Genomic DNA, 22,839 nt, shown 5'->3' on the forward strand with positions numbered 1-22,839 from the left:
GATTCTAGCTTGTCAAGGACAAGCTCCACAGGCCAGCACTGTCTGGCCCTTCTTGCTCACATGCGCCCTGACAGGCCCAGCCAGAGGCCAGGCTAGACTGTGCAGACTTGGACCCAGGAGTGGGCCTGCCTTTGGGGTGTGTGTGAAGGCAGGATTAAGCATGAGGTGCCCCAGGGATGTACGCGTCCCTCTGCCTGGTCCCCAGGGCAGCGGATCCCTTCCAGGACAGCGTGGGTCAGGAGGGCACATCTAGCTCAGAGGAAATTAGGAGAAAGTGGAGAGGCCTCAGATCACTCCAGTCAGCATGACCCACCTTCTCCACTGCCTCCTCGAGAAGTGTGAGAGTGAGGGGTGACTGTTTGTGGAGGACAGAGCAGAACAGGCCACAAGATAGGGGCCAGGATCATCCCAGCCCATTCTGGATGTGCTGGAATTTCAAGTTCAGTGAGGTCTCACTCAGGAAAGCCTTTCTGAACTGACCATTCTTCAGAAATTATCATCATTCTACAAACACAGTAATATGATCATTTGTGTCAAATGTCTTGACCCCGGTGCAGTAAAAATGGGTGGGAATTCTTCCCCCAGCCTTCTCTGTTTTCTCAAGTGCACTCTTATCTAAAGAAGAAAGTGGACTTCTGTCTTCTTTAACAATACCCAGGAAAAGAAGGGTCAATGAGAAATGTGCAAATATTTGAAAGGAAAACTTTCAGGGCCAGCATCTAATCCTCTCATGATTTCCTTCTCTGACCTTCACTGACTTGTGTTCTCAAGTTTCTCAAATCAGAAGTCTAAATATTATTTAGCTTATCTCCTCGGTACAACTGAGGAACACAGCCACAAACACAGGAAAATGGGTGGGTGAGCTGCCACGTAGCAGTTGGCCACGGGAGCTAGAACGTCAGCCAGAACCATGGGCCATGTGAACACGCTCACCCATCCTCTGCCCAGGATAGGACACTAGGATATTCCCCATTAGTCAGCAACAGGCAGTCCCCGTCGAACAGCGGGCCCACCACTAGATGGAGATGGGCACTAGAAGTTTGGTGAATGAATGAAAGGCAGGCGATTCCTAACAGCACTAAAAAAAAAAAGAACATCCCATCCAGGCTGGGCGTCGTGGCTCATGCCTATAATCCCAGCACTTTGGGAGGCCGAGGTGGGAGGAGCACCCAAGGTCAGGAGTTCGAGACCAGCCTGGCCAACATGGTGAAATCCCATCTCTACTAAAAATACAAAAAATTAGCCAGGTGTGGTGGCGGGTGCCTGTAATCCCAGCTACTCTAGAGCCTAAGGCAGGAGAATTGCTTGAATCCAGGAAGCAGAGGTTAGCAGTGAGCTGAGATCATGCCACTGCACTCCAGCATGGGCTACTGAGTGAAACTCTCTAAGAGAAAAAAAAAAAAAAAAACCACATCCAGAAGTTAAAGCAGATCCACCTCTATGTGAATAAAGATCCTCCCTCATGAAAAACGAAACAATCTCTCATCTGATGGAAACACGTTACCTCTTCTAAACAAACCCTTTGGTGTGCAGCAGTGAGAGCCCTGGACGTGGCTGCTCTGCTCGGGCCATTGGTTTCCCTGGCCCCACAACCCTCTACCTCCCAAAGCCTTCCCTGCAGAAATGACAACCCACAGGCCTTTAGCAAAGCAACTCAGACTTCTGCCAGACGCAAATTGTCACCAAAGCCTGCAACATCATCTCTACCAAATGTGCAAGATGCATTTCTTTTTTTTTTTTTCCTGAGACAGTCTCACCCTGTCGCCCAGGATGGAGTGCAGTGGCGCCATCTCGGCTCACTGAAGCCTCTGTCTCCGGGGCTCTCATGATTCTCCTGCCTCCACTTCCTGAGCAGCTGAGATTCCAGGCATGTGCCCCCATGCCCGGCTCATTTCTGTGGGTTTTTTGTTTTTGTTTTTAGTATAGACAGGGTTTCACCATTGGCCAGGTTGGTCTCAAACTCCTGATCTCAAATGATCCACCTGCCTTGGCCTCCCAAAGTGCTGGGATTACAGGCATGAGCTGCTGCACCTGGCCCAAGATGCACTTTTTTTCTTTTTCGTGTGTGTGTGTGACAGGATCACTGCTGGAGTGCAGTGATGCCATCACAGCTCACTGCAGCCTCGGTCTCCCAGGCTCAAGCGATCCTCCTATCTCAGCCTCTCAAGCCTCTGGGACTACAGGCACACACCACTATGCCTAGCTAATGTTTGTATTTTTTGTAGCCATGGGGTTTCAACATGTTGCCCAGGCTCGTCTTCAACTCGTGGGCTCAAGCGATCTGCCCACTCATCCTCCCAAAGGGCTGGGATTACAGGTGTGAGCCACCGTGCCTGGCATAAGGATGCATTTCCAACTGCTGTGTAGAAACCATCTCAATGATTGCTCCTATAAAGTGCTCATTATCCACAGTTTACAGATGAGGAAACTGAAGCAGAGAGAAGTTCAACTCATCCAAGTTCCCAAAGAAGCCAAACAGGGATCTAAACACGGGCAGTCTGTCTGGCTACAGAGCTCAAAGCCCTTGATACCACCTAAAACTGCCTCACGGGTTGGCTCCTACAGTTTCTCATATGCCTGATGTCATTGTAATCCTGGGCACTTACCAAGGAGCACAGGGACAACTGGGTCTCTGAACATAGAGACCAGGGGGAGGAAAGCCTTGTCTATGAAACATGATGCCCTGGCCCGGCTGCAAGGGGTCTGACGGCACTCCAGAAACCCCATCAGGAGTGAACAGGCCACTGGAGATTTTCTGTGAACTCGAGAAGTCAGAACCCCCAGGAAAGCACAGGGCCCTCAGAACACATCTTCCTATGTAAGAGGCATCTGCTCCGATAATGCATCGCTGTCTCTGTTAGCCTGGGGTGTGGGGTTTATCTTCCTTCCTGGAGGCTTCAGAACAAACTGACGTTGATTCCCAAGGTCAAATTATTAGGGCTGTGTTAGAATCCATCAGAAATTATCTTGAACCAAACAAGCAACAAGTAACTGCAAGGCCTCCCTTCCAGCTGTCCAGGACAAGTCCACCAGCCTCTCCAGGGAGGCCAGACCTCCCTCCTGCCCCACTGGCCCAGCCACCCCCCAAAACACACACCACTCCTCCCCATTCCAGGCTCCTTTGGGCTTTCCCCTGTGTCTTAGTCCTTCTCTGACCCTACTTAATGAAACAGCTTCCTGTGAGCTCTGTGAAGATGGTAACGGCCCACGTTTGTTGAGTACTTGCTGTGTGTTAACAGCCTCACAAGAGCCATGGGATGAGGTTGCTGTCACGAGCCCTACTTTACAGATTAGGAAACTGAGGCTGCAAATCATTAATAACTTGGCAAAAGTCACCCAGCTCCTAAGAGATGGAATTATGAAAATTCTTCCACTTACCCTTTCCCAGCTGGATAAAAGTCCCTTCCACATACTTGCACTAGGAGTTTGAGATCCTATAGCATGAGTTGTTTTCATCTGAAGAATAGTCCCTATGAACAGACATGCTCCCTTCAATGGGAACTAAATTAGCAGAGCTTCCCCACACAGTTTGTTTTGCAGAGGAAGGGAAAGGAGGCTCAGGGTTACAGAAAGGGAAGTCTGCAGGCTATGGGGAAGCCACAGTTGTCCCTAAGGCTGCCCTACATCCTAACCAGTAAGCAGGGATATGCAGAGAACAACGAAGGTCTAGGAGCATCATGCAAAACCCAGCCCCTCTCCAGTCCAGACAGCTGCTCTCCTGGGCCCTGTCTTCCCTCTCCCACTACCCATAAACAACACTGCACTGCACAGCCTCCACGATAGCCCCCAGGGACGCATCTCCTCCTGGATTAGTGTCTTTGTGTAACCTCTCCCCTCCCTGAATGTAGACTGGATGTGTTGACTTGTTTCTAGTGACGATAATACAGCAGCAGTGAGAGGATGTCACTTCAGAGACTAGGTTTTTAGAAGACTGTGGCTTCTGTCTCCACTGCTCCCTGTTAGTCACTCTGAAACAATTCTGCCCACAGAAACCAGCTGTCACGTCACAAGGAGGCCCCAGGGAGGATCCACATGGTGAGAAAGCAATGCCTGCCACCAACAGCACATGAGTGAGCTTCAAAGCATCCCCTTTACCCCCACCCTCCATCAAGACCTCAGGTAAGACCACAGCCCCAGTCAATGGCTTGACTGCAACCTTATAAGAGATCTTGGGCCAGAGGCACCCAGGTAAGCCATACCCAGATTCCTGAGGTACAGAAACTGTAAGATAACATTTATTGTTTTAAGGTGCTACATTTGGGGATAATTTGTTACACAGCAATAGATAACTAACACACTCTCATCTTATTCCAGAAAATGAAAATCCAGGTGTTTTTATGTTTTGTTTTGTTTTTTTCTGAGATGGAGTCTCACTCTGTCACCCAGGCTGGAGTGCAGTGGTGAGATCTCAGCTCACTGCAACCTCCGCCTCCCAGGTTCAAGAAATTCTCCTGCCTCAGCCTCCCAAGTAGCTGAGATTACAGACATGCACCACCACACCCAGCTAATTTTTGTAATTTTAGTAGAGCCAGGGTTTCGCTGTGTTGGCCAGGCTGGTGTTGAACTCCTGGCCTCAAGTGATCCTCCTGCCTTGGCCTCCCAAAGTGCTGGGATTACAGGCAGAAGCTACCGCAACTGGCCCCAGGTCTCTAAGATGCACAATGTCCACTCCTCCAGGGGCTGCAGAGCAGCTCTGGCCTGCTCCTCACTTTACAAGCAGAGCCAAGCATATCCCCTCCAGAACCATACTGCCCATTCTTCCCATCTGAAGCTCTATCTGCAGTCATCACACGGGGAGCATCAGACAGCCCAACCGCCTGCTGAGTCATGGCAGGGTGTGGAAATGTGCTCGTGTGCGTGGGTGCACATGGACCAGGAAGCAATGATCAACAAACTCCCAAACTAGAAAAAGATGGTCACAGCCAAGGCTTTGAGAATGCAGAGAAGAGCGTAGTGGTTTTGTTGGCAAAATATCAAACCACTTAGTAGACAGAATTGAAACTGTTTATCTTTTCATCAAGACATCAAGATAATGTCTTATATATCCTCAGCAAAGTCATCTTCCAGATTTTGAACTGAAGACCAGAGGATTATATTGTCTGCCCCAGAAAACATACATCATGTACACAGTGGGTGTTCCAATAGTACTTGGATGAATGGACAGTTGGAAGGATGGATGGAAGACCCATCCTACAGTAAGTAGTTGTTAAGACTTCCCAATCTGGTGGTTACAAACATCTAAAAAAACACACACGATAGGCCGGGCGCGGTGGCTCAAGCCTGTAATCCCAGCACTGTGAGAGGCCGAGACGGGCGGATCACGAGGTCAGGAGATCGAGACCATCCTGGCTAACACGGTGAAACCCCGTCTCTATACTAAAAAATACAAAAAACTAGCCGGGCGAAGTGGCGGGCGCCTGTAGTCCCAGCTACTCGGGAGGCTGAGGCAGGAGAATGGCGTGAACCCGAGAGGCGGAGCTTGCAGTGAGCTGAGATCCGGCCACTGCACTCCAGCCTGGGTGACAGAGCGACTCCATCTCAAAAAAAAAAAAAAAAAAAACACACACGATAAACTCAATTCCTAATTCCACCCACTGTGGCTCATAGATCTCATACAATGAGTACTTATTTAGATGTTAACTGTTTTCAAAAGTTAATTGCAGCAACTCACATGTTTTCCAAAGAGCTCCTTCGGTCTTTGACATGGCATAATTATGTTCAATGGAGCACAGACACCACTTTCAAGAGCAATCCTTTTTCCTTCATGCTTTCTTCAAGGGTTACACAAAAGATAACCTGGCTGGGTGGCCATCTGTTTGCTAGACTAACTGATCTAGCCCACATCTAGTTCCAGAATTTTCCCAGTGTACAGGGCACTGGATAAGGTCCTGAGTTATCCTAAAGCCTTTAATTCACAGACCCTAAATACAATCCCAGGTATCCAAGCTCAACCCACTTCAGGCCACCGAAGGTTAGGACTAGGAAGGAAAAGAAAGGGAAAAAGTAAGAAGTCAGGCAATTAAGAGTTCAAGCCCTGGTTCTGCCTCATAGCAGCTGTGTGACTTTGGGCAAGTCATTTAACCTCTCTAGGTCTGTTTCTGCTTTCATGAGAATAAATTGCACCTGCCTCACAGGTTGTAACTGGAAAATGTTTAGTGCAGCGACCAGCGCACAGAAACCACCACGTGAGTGACCACAGAGGGCAAGGTCCGAGGTCATTGGAAGGTGGGGCAGAAGGGAGCTCTGAATGGGCAAGGTTTGCAGTAAATAGAATAGAGTTGGGGCCAAACAGAGGAGAAAGTAAATGGCAGAGATTGCTCAATAATTTTTCCTAAGCAGATTTTCCAGGGCAGGGACAGGATGGGAGGAATCATTTGGTGACCTGGTTTTCCTAGCTCTTAGACCACGCCATGGTCTTCATGTTAGTCATTTTGGAAAATTCCATTAGAACTGTCCCTTCAAGCCTAAAGAATTACCAGGCCCTTCTACCCCTTAATTTTCCAAAGAATTTGTATTCTCTTTAGTCAAGTCAATCATGACCATACAAGGCCTTACAGCTCATCAACCTTAATCCTTTCAGCAAACAGAAAATAAGAACAGACAATAACACCTAAACACAGGTGTGTTCTCCCCTTTCAGCAGGGCTCCCACCTCTGGCCTGTGAATGGGTTAGCATAGCTGGTACCTGAAACCAGAGCTGGCGTCATGTGGTTGCAGCCAACCTGTGCAGAAAGGGCAACCTCTCGCTGCCTTGATGTGTGGCCCTCCCTGTCTGCTAAGAGAGGAGGAGAAGCCTCCCCATTCAGAGGGGGAGGAAGGGAATGAGCGGCAGGTTGCCTACCTGGACATTCTTCATTGCTGCAGATCCACTGGCTGTTTCGGCAAATGCTGTCGGGGAGAAAAGCACAGGTCATTGGTGGTTCTGCAAACACAAGGGTATGCAAACAGATTTAGAACTCATGGTAGTTATCACAGTCCCCAAAACGAAGGGATGCGGGAGAAGAAAGGAGCTGGTGCTAGCAGAATCTTCATAAGGTTAAAACTGTACAGGACACAGTTTTGGCCACAAAGGAGTATTAGAGATATTACCCAGGGAAAGAAATTCCGACAGAAAAAGAAGAAAAACTACCTGATGCCCCTGAAAATCTACTCAGATACCAAGAGGTCAAATTCCTGCCCCACACACAGTGAGTGGCAGAGCGCAAGACAGCGATATAGAAATGGGTAGTTCCCAGCCCAGAAGTGTGGTGGGCGGTGGCCGACTGAAAACCTGGGGGCTCAGCGGACACAGAAGGCTGCTATGAGGGGAAAGACAGCAAAGGGAGGAGGCCTGGGGACCAAACGAATTGTTGTCCCTGCTGCGCAGGGGACTGGCAAAGCCAGCCAGAGGTGACATCCAGGGGTGCTTCTTGAGATGACAGAAGCCAGGCTGGGCCTGGCCTACTGCAAGGACCAAGGGAGGGCAGACTGGTGTGAGTTTCCACTGGCCACTGCAACTCCCTACGACCTGGCAGATGAGAGACTTCAAGGAGAGAAGGACCTACGTGCTGCTTAGTGATACAGCCCTCCTCCAGGGGAAGAGGATCATTTACGAAAGCAGTTTGGAGGGACAGAGCTCGAGATGTTGTCTGCGTGTGAAGGATCCTGCCCTTCCCGACCTCCCCCCGTCTTCAAGGCTTATTTATCTGTAATACACTCTTTGCTCCCCATCATTGCCTGCCACAACCTGTCCCTAGCCCCCACCAGTAGCCTCCAACTCAGTCTCTTCTTTCTTGGCACGGCCCAGGCTCTTTTCCACCTGCCACCACTGCTGCTGACCCAGCTCCCCTCCCCAGTCCCCTGGGCAGGTCTCCCAGAGCACGCGGCGCAGCCCCCATTACCAGGTGTTGCAGTCTCGAGAGAGGGAGGCGCTGGGAGGGTAGCGCTTTCCGGAATGCATGCAGGGACACTCAGTGCTCTCCACGCAGAGGCCTTCATCGAGGAGCTGTCCCTCTGGGGTCAAAGGCATCGAGACAAAGACCTCAACATTGTCACTGCCTCACTCATCCCACAACTATAGAATCCCCAGGGGCGATGGTTGGGCTTCCTCCAGGAAGCTCAAAGAATTTGTTCTGTGGTGTTTATCTTTCACACAATGCAATATAAGGAAGGGAAATTCCTCATCTCCATACTACAGATGAAGAAATGAGAGGAAGAATTTCGTTCCAGGTCATCCAGTAGGGGAGGCACAAGTCTGGGCTTAGGGCTTCTTCCAGGAAGCTCGAGAATGTGTGTGCTGCTTCCCTTACACATTAACGCAACGTGAGATGGGGAAGATACTCATCACCATTCCGCAGATGAAGGGAGTCAACAGTTTTGTTCAAGTTCTTCCAGTGAGAGAAGTCGAGTTGAAACACACAGGACTTCACTCTCAATATTTTTTTTTTTTTTTTTTTTTAAGACAGTCTCGCTCTGTCACCCAGGCTGGAGTGCAGTGGTGTGACCTCGGCTCACAGCAACTTTCGCCACCTGGGTTCAAGTGATTCTCCTGCCTCAATTTCCCAAGCAGCTGGAATTACAGGTGCACACCACCACCCCCAGCTAATTTTTGTATTTTTAGTGGAGACGGAGTTTCACCATGTTGCCAGGCTGGTCTCGAATTCCTGAACTCAAGTGATCTGCCCATCTTGGCTTTTCAAAGTGCTGGGATTACAGGCGTGAGCCACGGCGTCCAGCCTTGCTCTCAGTAATTAAACAGGGGTTTTCCCTAAAGCCCACCAAGCCTCCCCTGACAAGACTTTAGCAGAGCCCTTTTTCAGGTGGGCTCACACGGCACGCCCAGGAGATCTTTTTCCCAGATCGGTTCCCTGACACAGCTGATTAAGAAAGCAACTGCAGTTCAGATGGGCCACGAGTTCCCCAAACAAAGCCACTGTTGGGGCCCAGGCCACCCTCCAATTTCCCGAAACACAACTGCGTTCATGGATACAGTACAACAGGACAACGGACATTAAAAAGATCAGCTCAATCCTGATCACGCTGGACATTTAAAAGCTTAATAAAAGTCGTCTGATTTCAGCAACGGAGAGCAAACACAAGTGGCCTTCATCTCGCTTCCCAAAGCCAAGGGTGCTGGCAAGGTCTCCGATTTGTAAATAAAATGGGAAGTTCATTACCAGGGCAGCTGCAGCCATCCATGCATCGCTCCTGACATACTTCATTGATGTGCAGGCTCTGGCAGGTCCTGGCACAAGGGGACACACACTGCTTATACTCCATACCCGCAGGGCACACTGGGCCTGAAAAGGAACATCGAAGGCGTCTGCCCAGAGCAGGTCCCACCGGTGACTACATCTTACCAGTCACGCCGCAGCCTGACCCTCTTGCGCCCACTGACTGCTCCCCCGTCTTCAGGCTTCCAGGGCCATCTCGGCCCCAGTGAGCCACGTGCCCCTCTGAGGCCACCCCTCCCTTAGATGAACATCTTCCATCTTGTGAAGCCCTTACTAAGACCCATCGGGGGCACCCAGGACCCCTACCCTTCCCCTTGTGGTCATCTGTTCTCCACGAACAACTGGGCATTCTTTTGCTCCCCTTCACCTAAAACCCTTTCAGAGTGACACCAAACTCCTCTAGGCTCAAAACGAGTGGCCTCCTAGGACCAAGCAAGGAGCCATGGTCCCCTCTATCCCATCCCTCCTCTTTTTCCCCATGAAATTGGCCCCAATCAAACGCCCCACCCAGCACAGGGCACATTTGCCTGCATGGTGACACTCATTCCATATTTATTTCCACTCTGCCGCAAGGCTGCCTTCACAGATATCACCTAAGCACTCTGTTCTTCCCACTGGAACCAGCTCCTCACGGCAAGGACAGGCTCTCCTCCTTCCTCTACCTTGTAGCTGACTGATGCTCAGGCTGACTGAAAGGCCGGAACACAAAAGCACTCCTTTCCAGGCTTTCTGACACCAAACTATTGCCCCTCAACCTTTTCCAAGATACATCAGGTATCTCCCCTACCCTACCCTACATTCACAGACCGAAAAAAAAAACCCAGCCACTCGGCTTTACAGAGGAGAAACCTGCTGCTAGCATCCTCCTTCCTCACACCCCCACGGCAGGTGGAAAGTTCGAATTCAGCAGCTATTTGCCACACACTGAGACACATGTGCGCAGTCTAAAGATGTGGCCAGCTCCTCTGTCTCATCTGTGGAACCATCGCAGACTGCGTGCCCATCTGCATGGCTTTCATCACTGGAAGGGCTGGGGAAAGAGGAGACTTCTTGTAAGGTGACCTCAGAAATCCCTACTTAATAATTTGGGGACAGTGACCATAACTAGGGACCCACTGAGACTGGAAGATGAAACACACAGCACCACGAGGAGGGACGGCGGTCATCAGCCTGCAGGAGAGGCGGCTGATATAAAAGAGAAGAACTTAATCAAGGCTTTCTACTGTCTCAAAGATCACCACACACGGACAGGCAGGCCAGCGCCCTGCTCCTCATCAATTCAGGCGGGCAGGCGGTGAAGACAAAACCGAAACTGCAACTGCCAAGATCTTGGTGGGAAGCAGAGAACACTGTGAGTGCAGGGGTCAGATTTCCTGAGGGAAGTGAGGGAAATCAGGGGGCGCCAGGGGAGGCGCGGGGGCAGGACGGAGGCAGGGGCAGGACATGGGGCTTTAGGAAGGCCGTTTGACAAAGGGCAGGAGCCATTCAGGAAATGGGTCCGGGACACGTGGCTTTGCAGTCACTGGCTAGCTGGATGTGGTAAAGCCGCACAGATGTGACACAGCCCCGAAGCACCCTGAGGAACATCACCCAGGACAGACCGTTCATCCCCGGCAGGGCAGGACGGGGCAGGGGGCCGACTTACTGCACGCACTGTGGTCAGTCCAGCCATACAGCACCATTCCCTCATGGGCACAGGTCCGGGCGTACTCCAGGAAGGCAGGGCACGTGCACTCCAGCCCCTCAGCACACTCACACGAAGTCTTCTCACACAGGGCCACGAAAGGCTCGGGATCCACCAGAGGGTGGCAGCGGGCAAACACTGAGGTGCTCTTCAGAAGCTGGCACTGCTCCCACAGGCCCTGCAGGAAGAGGGACTGCCTCAGCGGTATGCTCCCTTAGTGTCTCCCTGAGTGTGGCACTGAGACTTAGCCCTGCTGTGGAAACCAAGGCAGCTCCCTCAGCATCTGGGACAGGCTGGCACCAAGCAGATGCATGTGTTCAATGCACCAGCCTATCGACCAAGAAAAAGATGCTGGACCCGTGGAATGTGAAGTAGACCAAGGCTAAGGTTATATCCTAGACTGAGTTCTGGAAATGCCGAGTCCAAGGCCCTGGATTGCCATGGTGAGCAGTGTCCTAGGAACGGACAGAGGATGGAGAGAAGCACGAAGAGCACTGGCCCTGGAGTTGGCCCGAGGGGCTGCAGAGTCCAGGAACGAGGTCAGCTCCCCTCCCTGACCTTGCCCTTCTTCACTATGAATGAGGGGATGGAACAAGGGGCTTTACAAAGTGAGATCCCTGGGTCTCACCCTAAGAGATCTGAATTCAGTAGTTTGGGGATGGAGTTCAGCAAGATGTTTTTTTGAAACACTCCCTAGGTGATTGCTGAGGCCAGACGGGACCAGCTCCCGGCAGCAACAGCATGCACGGATTCTATGGAATGTCCCAGACACATTGCAGCAGGCATGAGTATTCTTGGTTCTACTCCTTTGTGGATGCCCTCATCCTGGTAACACAGGCAGCTTTGGAACTGTCACTTCCTACACTTCTGCTCACTCACGTAGGTCGTATAAACGACTCTACGTTTCACCTAAAAACATCTCTCCATTCTATGTATTAACTCTAAATACACCTTTTCCCCACAGTGGAACATCTCTGAAGTTGGAGCGCATCTTAGGACGGCTATATTTGAACTGGCAGCCTTTCGTTTCTGAGTGATACACAGAACAATGGTGCGTCTTAGAATCCATGACGTCTTTTAGCTTTGGCACAACAGAGAGTCATGGATGTATATGACCATTTCTTTCTTGCGTGACTTCTTGGAGGCGTGATGCATACTCTGACAAAGCTGGGGGTTCGTGAAAGGACTTATGATCTTCAGCTAAAAAGAAAAAAGTGCAAGAATATCTCAATGGAAGCACTGAGTCCTGAAGGGTAAACTGGAGCCAATCAGTGTTTGGAAAGGGGACAGTAACAAAGAGGAAAGAAATGACCCATTTTTGAGAAGGAAACTCAATCAGCTTGAATTGTACAAAGGGTCTCCAGAGCAAGCCTGTGTAAATCTACAGTCGGGGCCAGAGGCCAGGCCTATGGGCCTCCTGTTTTGTGGCACCACAGAAAGCCCAGGGGAATAGACACCTGATCCCATCTGCTCACCGTCCTTGAAATCCAGTCCGGCAGCACAGGGATCTTGGTCCCAAGGAAATCAGTGTCCTACCCCCAGTGCCTGGTGCTAGGGCCCTGCCCCTTGCTAGGCCTCCATACACTCCACCCTCAAAGCCAGGCAGGCAGACTAGGCACGGTAGCTCACACCTGTAATCCCAGCACTTTGAGAGGCCAAGTCGGGCGGATCACCTGAGGTCAAGAATTTGCGACCAGCCTGGCCAATATGGCGAGACCCCGTCTCCACTGAAAATGCAAAACTTAGTGGGGCGTGGTGGTGCAGGCTTGTAATCCCAGCTACTCGGGAGGCTGAGGCAAGAGATTGCTTGAACGGGGGCAGGGGTAGAGGTTACAGTGAGCTGAGATTGTGCCAGTACACTCCAGCCTGGGTGACAGAGCCCCTGTCCCAAAAAAAAAAACAAACAAACCCAGGTTCTCTTTGCACATTCAGGAAGTCCCCGCCGGCACGCGCAGCTGAACTGTAGAAGCACAGCTGGCAGGCTCACGGGGACGGCCAACAGCAGTCCCTCCATGGCCCTGCCTTGCCCAATCCCCTTCTGCCGGGCCGGCACTCGCTGCATGGCTGTGAAAAGCCTAGGCCTAAGGCCCAGCTCTGCCCCTTACTGGCGGTGGATCGGTTTACCTGGTCAGAGGAGGATGTCCCGGAGTGAGAATGACCTGTGGAAATGACCAGTCTCGGACAACCTGGTGGGGCCGTGTGAAGACGCCACAATGCCAGCACCACGCAGGCCAGCCATGAATGCAGGCCACTGCTGTGGGTCCTGGGACCACTTAGGTCTCAGGCGGTTACATGCAGCCTTCCATTGGTCACCCTGAGCATTTTACACAAGGGGAACCTGAGGCTTCGGAAAGCAATGGCCAGGGAGACTTGACAGAGGTGGGCAGGCCTGCCTTGGCCTCATGACGACTTCCACAGCCCCAGATTCAGCCCATAGGCTGTTTACTCAACCCTCCTCTGCAAAACGGGGGAGAATAGTAACAGTTCCTATGTGACAAGATTACTGAAGACTGAACAGAACATGCACACAGAAGACTTACCTTAATAAATGACCCCTATCATCTCCTGGCCACCAGAGAGATTCCTCCAGCCACTAGGCTTACCCAGTAGAATAGTGAGCAGGTCCCCAAGCAGAACAGAAGGACACCTTTGTCCTTTTCCCCCTTATCTCCATCTCCCTGGGCTATACTGAGATGAATGGTTGCCAGGCAACATTATCACTTCTTAGTATTTTGGGTGTTCCTTAGGGAACAGAGGGGCTGCTTTTGTTCATCTTTTATTTGGGAAGTTCACACTCCTCCAGAACAAAGTGAGTTTCTAGTAGCAGGGAGGGAACCTCCCCCTCTTTGCAATAGGCAGAACCTGCCATCCTCACTGCCAAGTTGGGGCTCAGGGAAGGAGACCAAGGCCTGTGTCTTTCCCTCCATTCTGCCATGCTGCCTACCCCATCAAAAATGTCATTCAGAGAATTAGGTCACTGAACTCAGAGTACAGACGAGGGTGTCCCAGACAGGGCCATGTGCTCAGGCTCTTGTCTAGCCCTTTCTCCACCTGCAATTTCAAACTAGAGAAAACCTCAAAAAGGCACTCCCTGGGGTTTTCCTGGTCTCTGCTATGGCTGCTGCCATCACCTGGGCTGTCGCACAGTGGCTCTGAGCAGTCCCTGCACCACAGGACTAATTCCTGCAGGCACAGGGACCAGGAACCAGGGATTCCCACCAGCAGGATGCAGCACCAGCCAAAGAAAAGAAGAGACCCAGGAATCCAGGCACTCTCCCCTCTCAGCTGTGGCGAGACACAGCCCAGCATGGCCCATCTCCAGCTTTTCCAAATCACTCTTTTCCCACTCAGAGGGATAATGGGAACAGTACCCCAACACATTTCCCTGGGAGGTCCCTGGAGGTAGTAAATGGCTTACAGAAAGCCTTAGCAAGAAGCGTGTTTCTGATGACTTGCCTGCAGGATGGGAGTGGATTTCTGCAGAAACAGCCACCTCCCTTCTTAGAACAATTCCTTTGGCCTCCACTGTACAAACCTCTGAAATCACCTAGGGTTTCTTTCTCAGCAGAAACAGAAGATAAAGTCTGTCCTCCCATTTTGTCCTTTAGTCTTCCTCTGGTCAGGCTTGGCCTGAACTTGGTCCAACCTGAGTGGTCACAGTCTGAGAGCCGGTCAGGACTTGCAGAGGTCTGCCCAGCACCCGCAGCTGGATCCGCCCTCACCTGCAGCCATACCACGTGGCATGTTTAGGTGGCTATCTCTGCTGCGCCCAGCTTCCTGTTCTGCCACAGGTAGCCCTGCCAGGCCAGACCAGGTCCTGAGACAGGACACAGAAATAGGTCCAAGGGCCGAGCGCGGTGGCTCAAACCTGTAATCCCAGCACTTTGGGAGGCCAAGGTGGGTGGATCATGAGGTCAGGAGATTGAGACCAACCTGGCTAACACGGTGAAACTCCGTCTCTACTAAACATACAAAAAAAATTAGCTGGGCGTGGTGGCGGGCTCCTATAGTCCCAGCTACTCGAGAGGCTGAGACAGGAGAATGGCATGAACCAGGGAGGCAGAGCTTGCAGTGAGCCGAGATCATGCCAATGTACTCCAGCCTGGGCAACAGAGCGAGACTCCATCTCAAAAAAGAAAAAAAAAAAAAAGATCCAAGGAGGAATTGGCATTTTGTACTCTCAGGCTCGTGGGCAGAGACCCTGGGAGGTAGGCAGTGACCAAAACATTTATTCAACAAGCATTCGCAGTGTGGCCTCTGGGTCTCCAGCAGGGTGTCCAAGCCCATATAAAATGCAAGTCTAACTATGTATGTCCCACCCTGGCTGGCAGGACAAAGCTCTAGCTCATGAGGAGACAGCAAAGCCAGGAAGCTCACCCTTCATGACCTGACCCCAGCCTGGCTCTCCAGCCTTACCCTCCCTGCCTCATACACGGTGCCAGCCTCAAGGAATGCAATAGAAAGCAAACAGATCCCCCTCATATGGCCCAGCAGGAGAATCTGCCCTCTGCCCTCCCACATTTCCCCCTTTGGCCCCCACTAACTCCCACCCCACACTTCAGATCAAGAGCCTCCTTTTCCAGGAAGGCTTCTGAGAGGTCCTTCTCCCCACTCCTGCCAAGTGAGGCATTATCACAGCCCTCTGGGGGCCTCTATTCTTATACTGAAATGGTCCATTCCTGTGGCCATCTCCTCCATTTCTCCGAAAGCTTCTCAAAAACAGGAGCTCTATTCCCAGGGCACACATGGCAGGCAATAAGGATGTGCTGACTCAAACCTAACAGTGATGAACAGACAGGAGTAGGTCATGCCCTCCAGCTCTTAACTGGCATTCAGTCTACCTGAACCAGGTGTTTCCATAGGGATGTTTGCATAACAGCCTGAAGACCTGGTCCTCACCTAGAGGTGTCTTCCCAATGCAGCCAATGACAGCAGTAAGAAACCTGCAGCTGAGACGCCAGGGAAGGCTGCCTAATAGGAGGCAGTCTGCACAGGGCCCTGGATGCAATATAGGACTGAAGACTGCAGGGCAGGAGGGAGGTCATGCCAGGTGAAGCCAATGGCATAAGCTCAGGCAGGAGGGGAAACAGGGTCACCATGGCCGAGCCAAGCACTGAGACTCCAGCCCAGTCTTGCCAACAGATTCCCCAAGAAAAGCACATCTGCCCTCTGAGAGGCTGGTCCAAGTCTGTGGCCTCAGCTTCTCTCAGCAGGTAATTATGGCCCCCATCATCATCAAACCCAGCCAAACTCTCCTTGAGTAGGTGTCTACTTTCTGCCTGTTCCTGAGCCTTCTGTGTGCGTTCCTGCCTGCGTGAAGTTCTCACAGGCTCCTTTCCCTCACTCCTCCCAGGTTCTGCCCTCCATGTGGCTTAGAAACGGCTCTGCGTGCCCTCTTTTCCTGTGGGAATTGGCACAGTCATGCACATCAGTGGGTGGGGTGGGCAGCAGGAGCCAGGCGGGATGCCTAGGCCAGGCATCTCTGGCTCTCACCATCCACTCAGTCATGGAGGGCTGCTGGCTCATAGGGCTCCCTGGCCAGAAGGCCCTCCACAGATTCTCCGCCCACCCTCCTGCGTTCAGGAAAGGCTGAAGCACACTCACCTCCTCTCCACAGCTGACCTCTCTCCTAGCCCACCTAAGTACTTTCAGAGACCACCTCATCACCCCATGCCACCAACGGGCCCTTCAGAGGCCTGAAGATGCCTCCAAAGAACACAGCTCTCCTCAAAGGCTGACAGATACCTTTTCAGATTTAGAAACTGAGGCATGGAATGGGTAAAGAATGTACTAGGTGATTTTTTTTGAGATGGAGACTCGCTCTGTCACCAGGTTGGAGTATAGTGGCACGACCTCGGCTCACTGCAACCTCCGACTCCCTGGTTCAAGGGATTCTCCTGCCTCAGCCTTCCGTGTAGCTGGGATTACAGGCACGCATCACCACGCCCAGCTAATTTTTGTATTTTTAGTAGAGACAAGGTTTCACACCATTTGGCCAGGATGGTCTCAATCTCCTGACCTCGTGATCTGCCCACCTCGGCCTCCCAAAGTGCTGGGATTACAGGAGTGAGCCACCGTGCCCGGCCTAGGTCAGTGGTTCTTAAGGTGAGGTCCAGGGATCGCCTAGGGATTCCTGAGATCCTTTCAGGGGTGCACAAAGTCAAAATTGTTTTTATAATACTACTAAGATGCTATTTGCACTTTTTCCTCTTTCACCAGAGTGCAGCGCAGTTTTCCGAGACTGTGGGACGTGAGATATCACAACAGATTTAAATGCAGGTGCAGGTATGAGCATCCAGATAATGTATCTGAAGCCAGACAGCAAAGAGATTTGCAAAACTGTAAAACTGTAATTTTCCCTCAAAATTATTTTCTGGTTTGGAATTTATCGTTCTTTTTAAAAATATGTGTTTTTGAAATGCGATCTCACTCTGTCGTTCAGGCTGGAGTGCAGTGGCGTAATCTCGGCTCACTGCAACCTCCGCCTTCAGGGTTCAAGCAATTCTCCTGCCTCAGCCTCCTGAGTAGCTGGGTTTACAGGCACGTGCCACCACGCCCAGCTAATTTTTGTACTTTTAGTAGAGACGGGGTTTCACCATGTTAGTCAGGCTGGTCTTGAACTCGACCTCGTGATCTGCCCCGCCTCGGCCTCCCAAAGTGCTGGGATTACAGGCGTGAACCACTGCGCCCAGTCTAAAAATATGTTTACATTAAAATATGATGAGCTTGTTATTTTAAAACAAATCAACGAATTTGTTTTAAATTTGTGTTTTAATATCTAATATGGTAAGGATCAAGAGATATGACCCACATAAACAAAATCTCTTTAAAGTCCTTCATTTTTTAAGAGTATACAGGGGTCCTACGACTGAACAGTTGGAGAACTGCTATGCAATTGTTAAATTAAGTTTAGCCAAAACTGCCTCCTTACATGTTTTAAGTTAGGTCTAAAGGTTTCTTCCTACATAATGAACTGTAACCTCACTGGAGATATAAACACACCATAACCTCCTCCTGGGGCAGTCAGTTTTGGCCGACCAAAAGCAGCCCACTGTTCAAACCATGTTCTAATAAGGCAAACGTTGTGCTGTAGCCAATCCAGCTATCTCTCTCTCACTTCCGGTTTCTGATAGTCCCTTTTTCTGTTCATAAACCTTTGACCATGAGGCAGGCCAGAGTCTCTCTGAGCCTGTTCTGATTCGGGGGCTGCCCGATTTATGCATCATTCTTTGCTCAACTAAACCCTGTTAAACTTGTCTGAAGTTTTTCTTTTAACACTAGCGAAGGGGTGACCAAGAAGGGGTGCAAACCCTGAGTCCATTGCAAACCACAAATTACACGGTTTTCCATCCTGCCCTCCCGCTCCTGTTTCCTAACAATCAGATTAGGAGACGGGGTCATACAGTGGATACAGCTCAGGTTTTAGAAGCATGGTTGGGCTAGAATCTCAACCCATCGCTTTTTTTTCTTTTTTAACACGAAGTCTCGCTCTCGTTGCCCAGGCTGGAGTGCAATAGCGCAATCTCGGCTCACTGCAACCTCTGCCTCTTGCAACCCATCACTTTGAAAGTGTATGACTTAAAATTATCTCGGCCAAGTACAGTAGCTCACACCTGTAATCCCAGCACTTTTGGAGGCCAAAGTGGGCAGATCACTTGAGCCCAGGAGTTCAAGACCAGCAATACGGTGAAACCTTATCTCTACAAAAATATCCACAATTAGCCGGGCGTGGTGGCACGTGCCTGTACTGCCAGCTACTAGGGAGGCTGAGGCGGGAGAATCACTTGAGCCTGAGAGGCAGAAGTTGTAATAAGCCAAGACTGCACCACTGCACTCCAGCTTGGGCAAGAGAGCAAGACTCTGTTTCAAATTAAAAAAAAAGAAAAAAATTATCTCACCTCTCTGCACCCCCATTTCCCTACCTGTGAAAGAGGAGGAGAGTGGGAGAGGTTGAAAGTCGTCCAGGATCTATTCTCCCCTTCTTTCTTAGTCACAGAATCCTCAGTTTTCAATTGCCCCCGGCCCCCGCCAGGCACAGAGCTGCTGGGAATAAGATTCCATTTCTCAGCCTCCCTTGCAGCTGGGGGCAGCCATATTACTATAAGCAATTCCCAGAAGGCTATAAGCAGAGGGGTCTTCTGCAACCTCCACGAAGTGTCCTCAAAATAAGGGACTGCTCCTTTCTTAGTCCCTTCTCTTTCTACCACGGGAATGTAGTTGTGATGCCTGAAGCTTGAGCCGGCGTCTTGGTACACGAGGTAGAAGCCCTCACTGGGGATAACAGAGAAATGAGACAGAGGGACCCTGGATCCCAACACCATGAGATCTTGCATGGCCCTGACATCCTACCCCAAGCTTCTTTACATCAGAGATAAGCAGATTGTTTTAAGTCCTGTCACTCACAGCTGAACCTACTCCTAATTGACACACATAGCAATAAGTGGACCGACCCTATACGGTTTCTGCGAAATGAAATCGAATGAGATGACACCAGGAAATCAAATGCTTGTAACTATTCTCATTTGCCTGCTATCCATGCTGGCTCCTCAGTTCTCTGCTAAACCATTCTGGCAGGGATGCAAAACAAGAGCCAGCGAATTTGCACACTTCCAGCCTCTGCCTGGCTCCAAGGCCCTGCATCAGCTACTCCTGTCTTCTTTCAACTCCTGTCCGCGATGCCAGAAGCTGCAGGAGAGCAGCTGCCCCAGCCCATCCAGCCATGACCTCACCATGCCTGGGTTGCTGTGCAGACCCAATTGTGACCCATCTTAATCACATTTCCAGTTCATTAAAGAAGACCAGGCATCTTCCCTGGAGACATGAGGCGGGTGCAGGGGAGGAGGAGGGAAAGCAAGCACATCTCCTCAGTGGCAGGCAGCAGCAGGAGAGAAAGCAGAGCCAGAGATCTGAAGCTTAGCTATTGTGTTTGCTCCCAAGCAGCTGACAAAGGAGAAGGGAGGGGGACATTCCTAGGACTGAGTGAACAAAGAAAGGAAAGTCTAATACATAAGAGTGCAATATTGTTCCACAGACCCTGATCTATTGTTCCACAGACCCTGATCTTTCTAGCTCTGGGGTGGGTGCCCTGCAGCGGCCTCTGGTAGATATGGAGGCACCTGGAGCCTGAGCTGCTCCAAAGTAGTGGGTTCAAGAATTCACCTTGCAGCAGGGAATACCTTCTCATTGGTCAGCCTGTAATGATGGGTGGGGGAGGGGAGATGATTCTATTTATAACTTCTGGCTGGCCTAAGATTCTCACCCGCATTCCAAGATTCTGACTCACAAGGACCTGGTGAAACAGGTTGATAGATTTCCACCGAATGGATGGTGCCTGCAGAGCTTGGCATTCCTCTAAGACAGTTGGGGTCCAGTGCTCATGAGAAGCAGGAAAGTCGGCCATGGAGCTCTCTGAGGGACCCTCTTCACCTTCTCCTTGGTGCTCCTGGAGGCATCTGAGCAGCTTCCAGGGATTAGGACATGCTAGCTGGAAGCACAAGCACAAGGCACCCATACCCTGGTTCCCAGTCTGGGGCCTACCGAGCTCTGCGGATGGAAAGCAGCCCTTTGTGAATCACTCACCCATCCTGCTCCCAGCAAGAAAAGAGCTTCAGCTCTGTGACAGGAGCTAATTCCCCTAAACTGTGCTATCACTTACCAGTCACTCGGCGATTTGTCATTTACTGACCCCAGTCTTTCATGGTTTAATTTCTCTTATGTGTCTTGTCCCTTAGTCTATCTTGTATCTCCCAAGCCATATGAAACATCTCAATGAATTATGCACTTATGGGCACCATCAGATTCTTGTCCATTCTGTTCCTCACCAGGGAAAAGGGAAAGGGAAAGGAACCCACCTCAGAAACAGTTTGTTAAAGGATTTTGAGAACATTATGTTAGGGAAACCTTTGAACTGAATGCTTGGGTACTAGGACCTTATCCAACTCTCCTCAAGGGCTTGTCAAATTAGTAACGTAAAAGGCCACGTTCTAATAAGAACACATGGACACAGGGAGGGGAACATCACACACCAAGGCCTGTCAGGGAGGTGGGGGGCAAGGAGAGAGACAGCATTAGGACAAACACCTAATGCATGTGGGTCTTAAAACCTAAATGATGGGTTGATGGGTGCAGCAAACCACCGTGGCACATGTATGCCTACATAACAAACCTGCACGTTCAGCACACATATCCCAGAACTTAACGTAAAATTTAAAAGAAAATTTTTTTTAATTTTACAAAGGCCAAATTCTGTGTAACTCAAGGGAAATCTGCAAAACCCTATGGTAGCCACTGACCTCTGCCATGAGGTTAGACCCACAAGGGAACAATGGCCAAGGTGACCACTGTTTCAGCACAACCACTGAATCCCTGCCCTTCCCCCCTCCTGCACTCAGGTGAGCGAATCTGCTGTAAAGAAAGGGTACCTATCCGTGTGGGGGTTCCATGGAGCTCTGTTTACCTTAGAGAAGGAAGACAGAGGCAGAGCAGGAAAGTCAGTCACACGAGGACATGCAGAGAATTGGGCCAAACCAGGGACTGCCCCCTGGGACCTCAGTAAAGCACCTGAAATAAGTCCTCATTCCTTAAGCCTATCAATGACTCAAAAAAGAGACTTGAGAGACAGTTCTCATCAAAACAGAAAAAGATACATATGTACTTATTGCAAACCACAGCTCTGAGCTCAGTGTCACTGGGGCGTAGTGAGTGGGCACATGTGTAAAACCAGTACTATCATCTGACAACTAACTTCTCCGGGATCCTACGTTCCAAGGGTCCTTCCTTGAGATCTACTGACCTTCTCTGGGCCAGGCTCTCCCCCTGACAACTGGACTCCATGAATCACAACTATGCTACCAACCAAATGGAACAAAATTGTTCCCAGTCTCCAAGTCCATTCCAGACCAAAACTGCCAATTAAGTGAAAGGAAGAGGCGAGGAGGAGGAGGAGGGAAGGCAGAAGTGGGCCTAGACGGTGAGACCCAAGTCCGCTAGGCTTACATCGCCTCCCTCCATGCCTGTGAACTTCCCTTTCAGCGTCACCATGAGGAGAAAGAGCAGAAAGGGCTGGTAGGTCCTTTGCGAATAAAAGGCGTGGGAAATATTTAATGAGAACATGAAGAGTGAATTGCTTTTGTCTCTAACAGAATGGTTATTTTCTGCGCCTCTTTGGGCTATTGAGGAGGCATGTTGCGATCATTCAAAGTCAACATGACTGTTTAAAATGTTAGCTCAAGCAGGACAAGTGATTTCCTGGGAGGAAGAGGAATTACAGGTGACCCGCATGCTGTTTCAGAGGAGGGGAAAGAGTTCTACAAGATAATGGAGGAAGCGAGAGAATGTGAAGACACGAATGATCTCAAAGAAAATAAGGCTTGTGTTCACCCAATGAACACCAAATTCAGAGACCAGTGGAAAACAGTAAATCTGAGGCTATTCAGTGACTGACAGGACTGCAACTGATGTGAGCTAAGCCAGACCAGGAGAAACCAGACCAAAAGCACCTGCTTCTCCAGTATTCAGGGACACGGAAGGACAGGGCTTTAGCTTCAAATGGGCGTACAATGAAAGAAGGAATTTACCAGGAAGTCAAGGAAGGCCACCTAGGGCTGAGGTCTGCAAGATGGCTGGTTAGCACCCAGCAACGGTATCTCAAAGACTTACAAAATTTTTTTTTTTTTTTTTTTGAGACAGAGTCTCGCTCTGTCACCCAGGCTGGAGTGCAGTGGTGCGATCTCGGCTCACTGCAAGCTCCGCCTCCCGGGTTCACGCCATTCTCCTGCCTCAGCCTCCTGAGTAGCTGAGACTACAGGCACCCGCCACCATGCCCAGCTTTTTTTTTTTTTTTTAGTGGAGATGGGGTTTCACCATGTTAGCCAGGATGGTCTTGACCTCCTGACATCGTGATCTGCTTGCCTCGGCCTCCCAAAGTGCTGGGATTACAGGCAT

The 22,839-nt window shown here is 50.5% G+C and overlaps 1 protein-coding gene across 3 annotated transcripts in view; it reads right to left on the minus strand.

Annotated features, from left to right (window-relative positions):
- Positions 1–22,839, minus strand: part of VWF (von Willebrand factor) — a 182,764-nt gene that overhangs the window by 118,921 nt on the left and 41,004 nt on the right. For all 3 annotated transcript variants that reach the window (XM_021921932.2, XM_021921933.2, XM_021921934.2), the window contains exons 7-10: positions 10,858–11,074; positions 9,156–9,278; positions 7,881–7,992; positions 6,842–6,888 (exon numbers count right to left, since the gene is read on the minus strand). In XM_021921932.2, the coding sequence (XP_021777624.2) occupies positions 6,842–6,888; positions 7,881–7,992; positions 9,156–9,278; positions 10,858–11,074 (499 nt within the window). The remainder of the gene's footprint in view (positions 1–6,841; positions 6,889–7,880; positions 7,993–9,155; positions 9,279–10,857; positions 11,075–22,839) is intronic.

Source organism: Papio anubis, chromosome 9 (assembly GCF_008728515.1).
Source record: "Papio anubis isolate 15944 chromosome 9, Panubis1.0, whole genome shotgun sequence".
Lineage (NCBI taxonomy): Eukaryota > Metazoa > Chordata > Mammalia > Primates > Cercopithecidae > Papio > Papio anubis.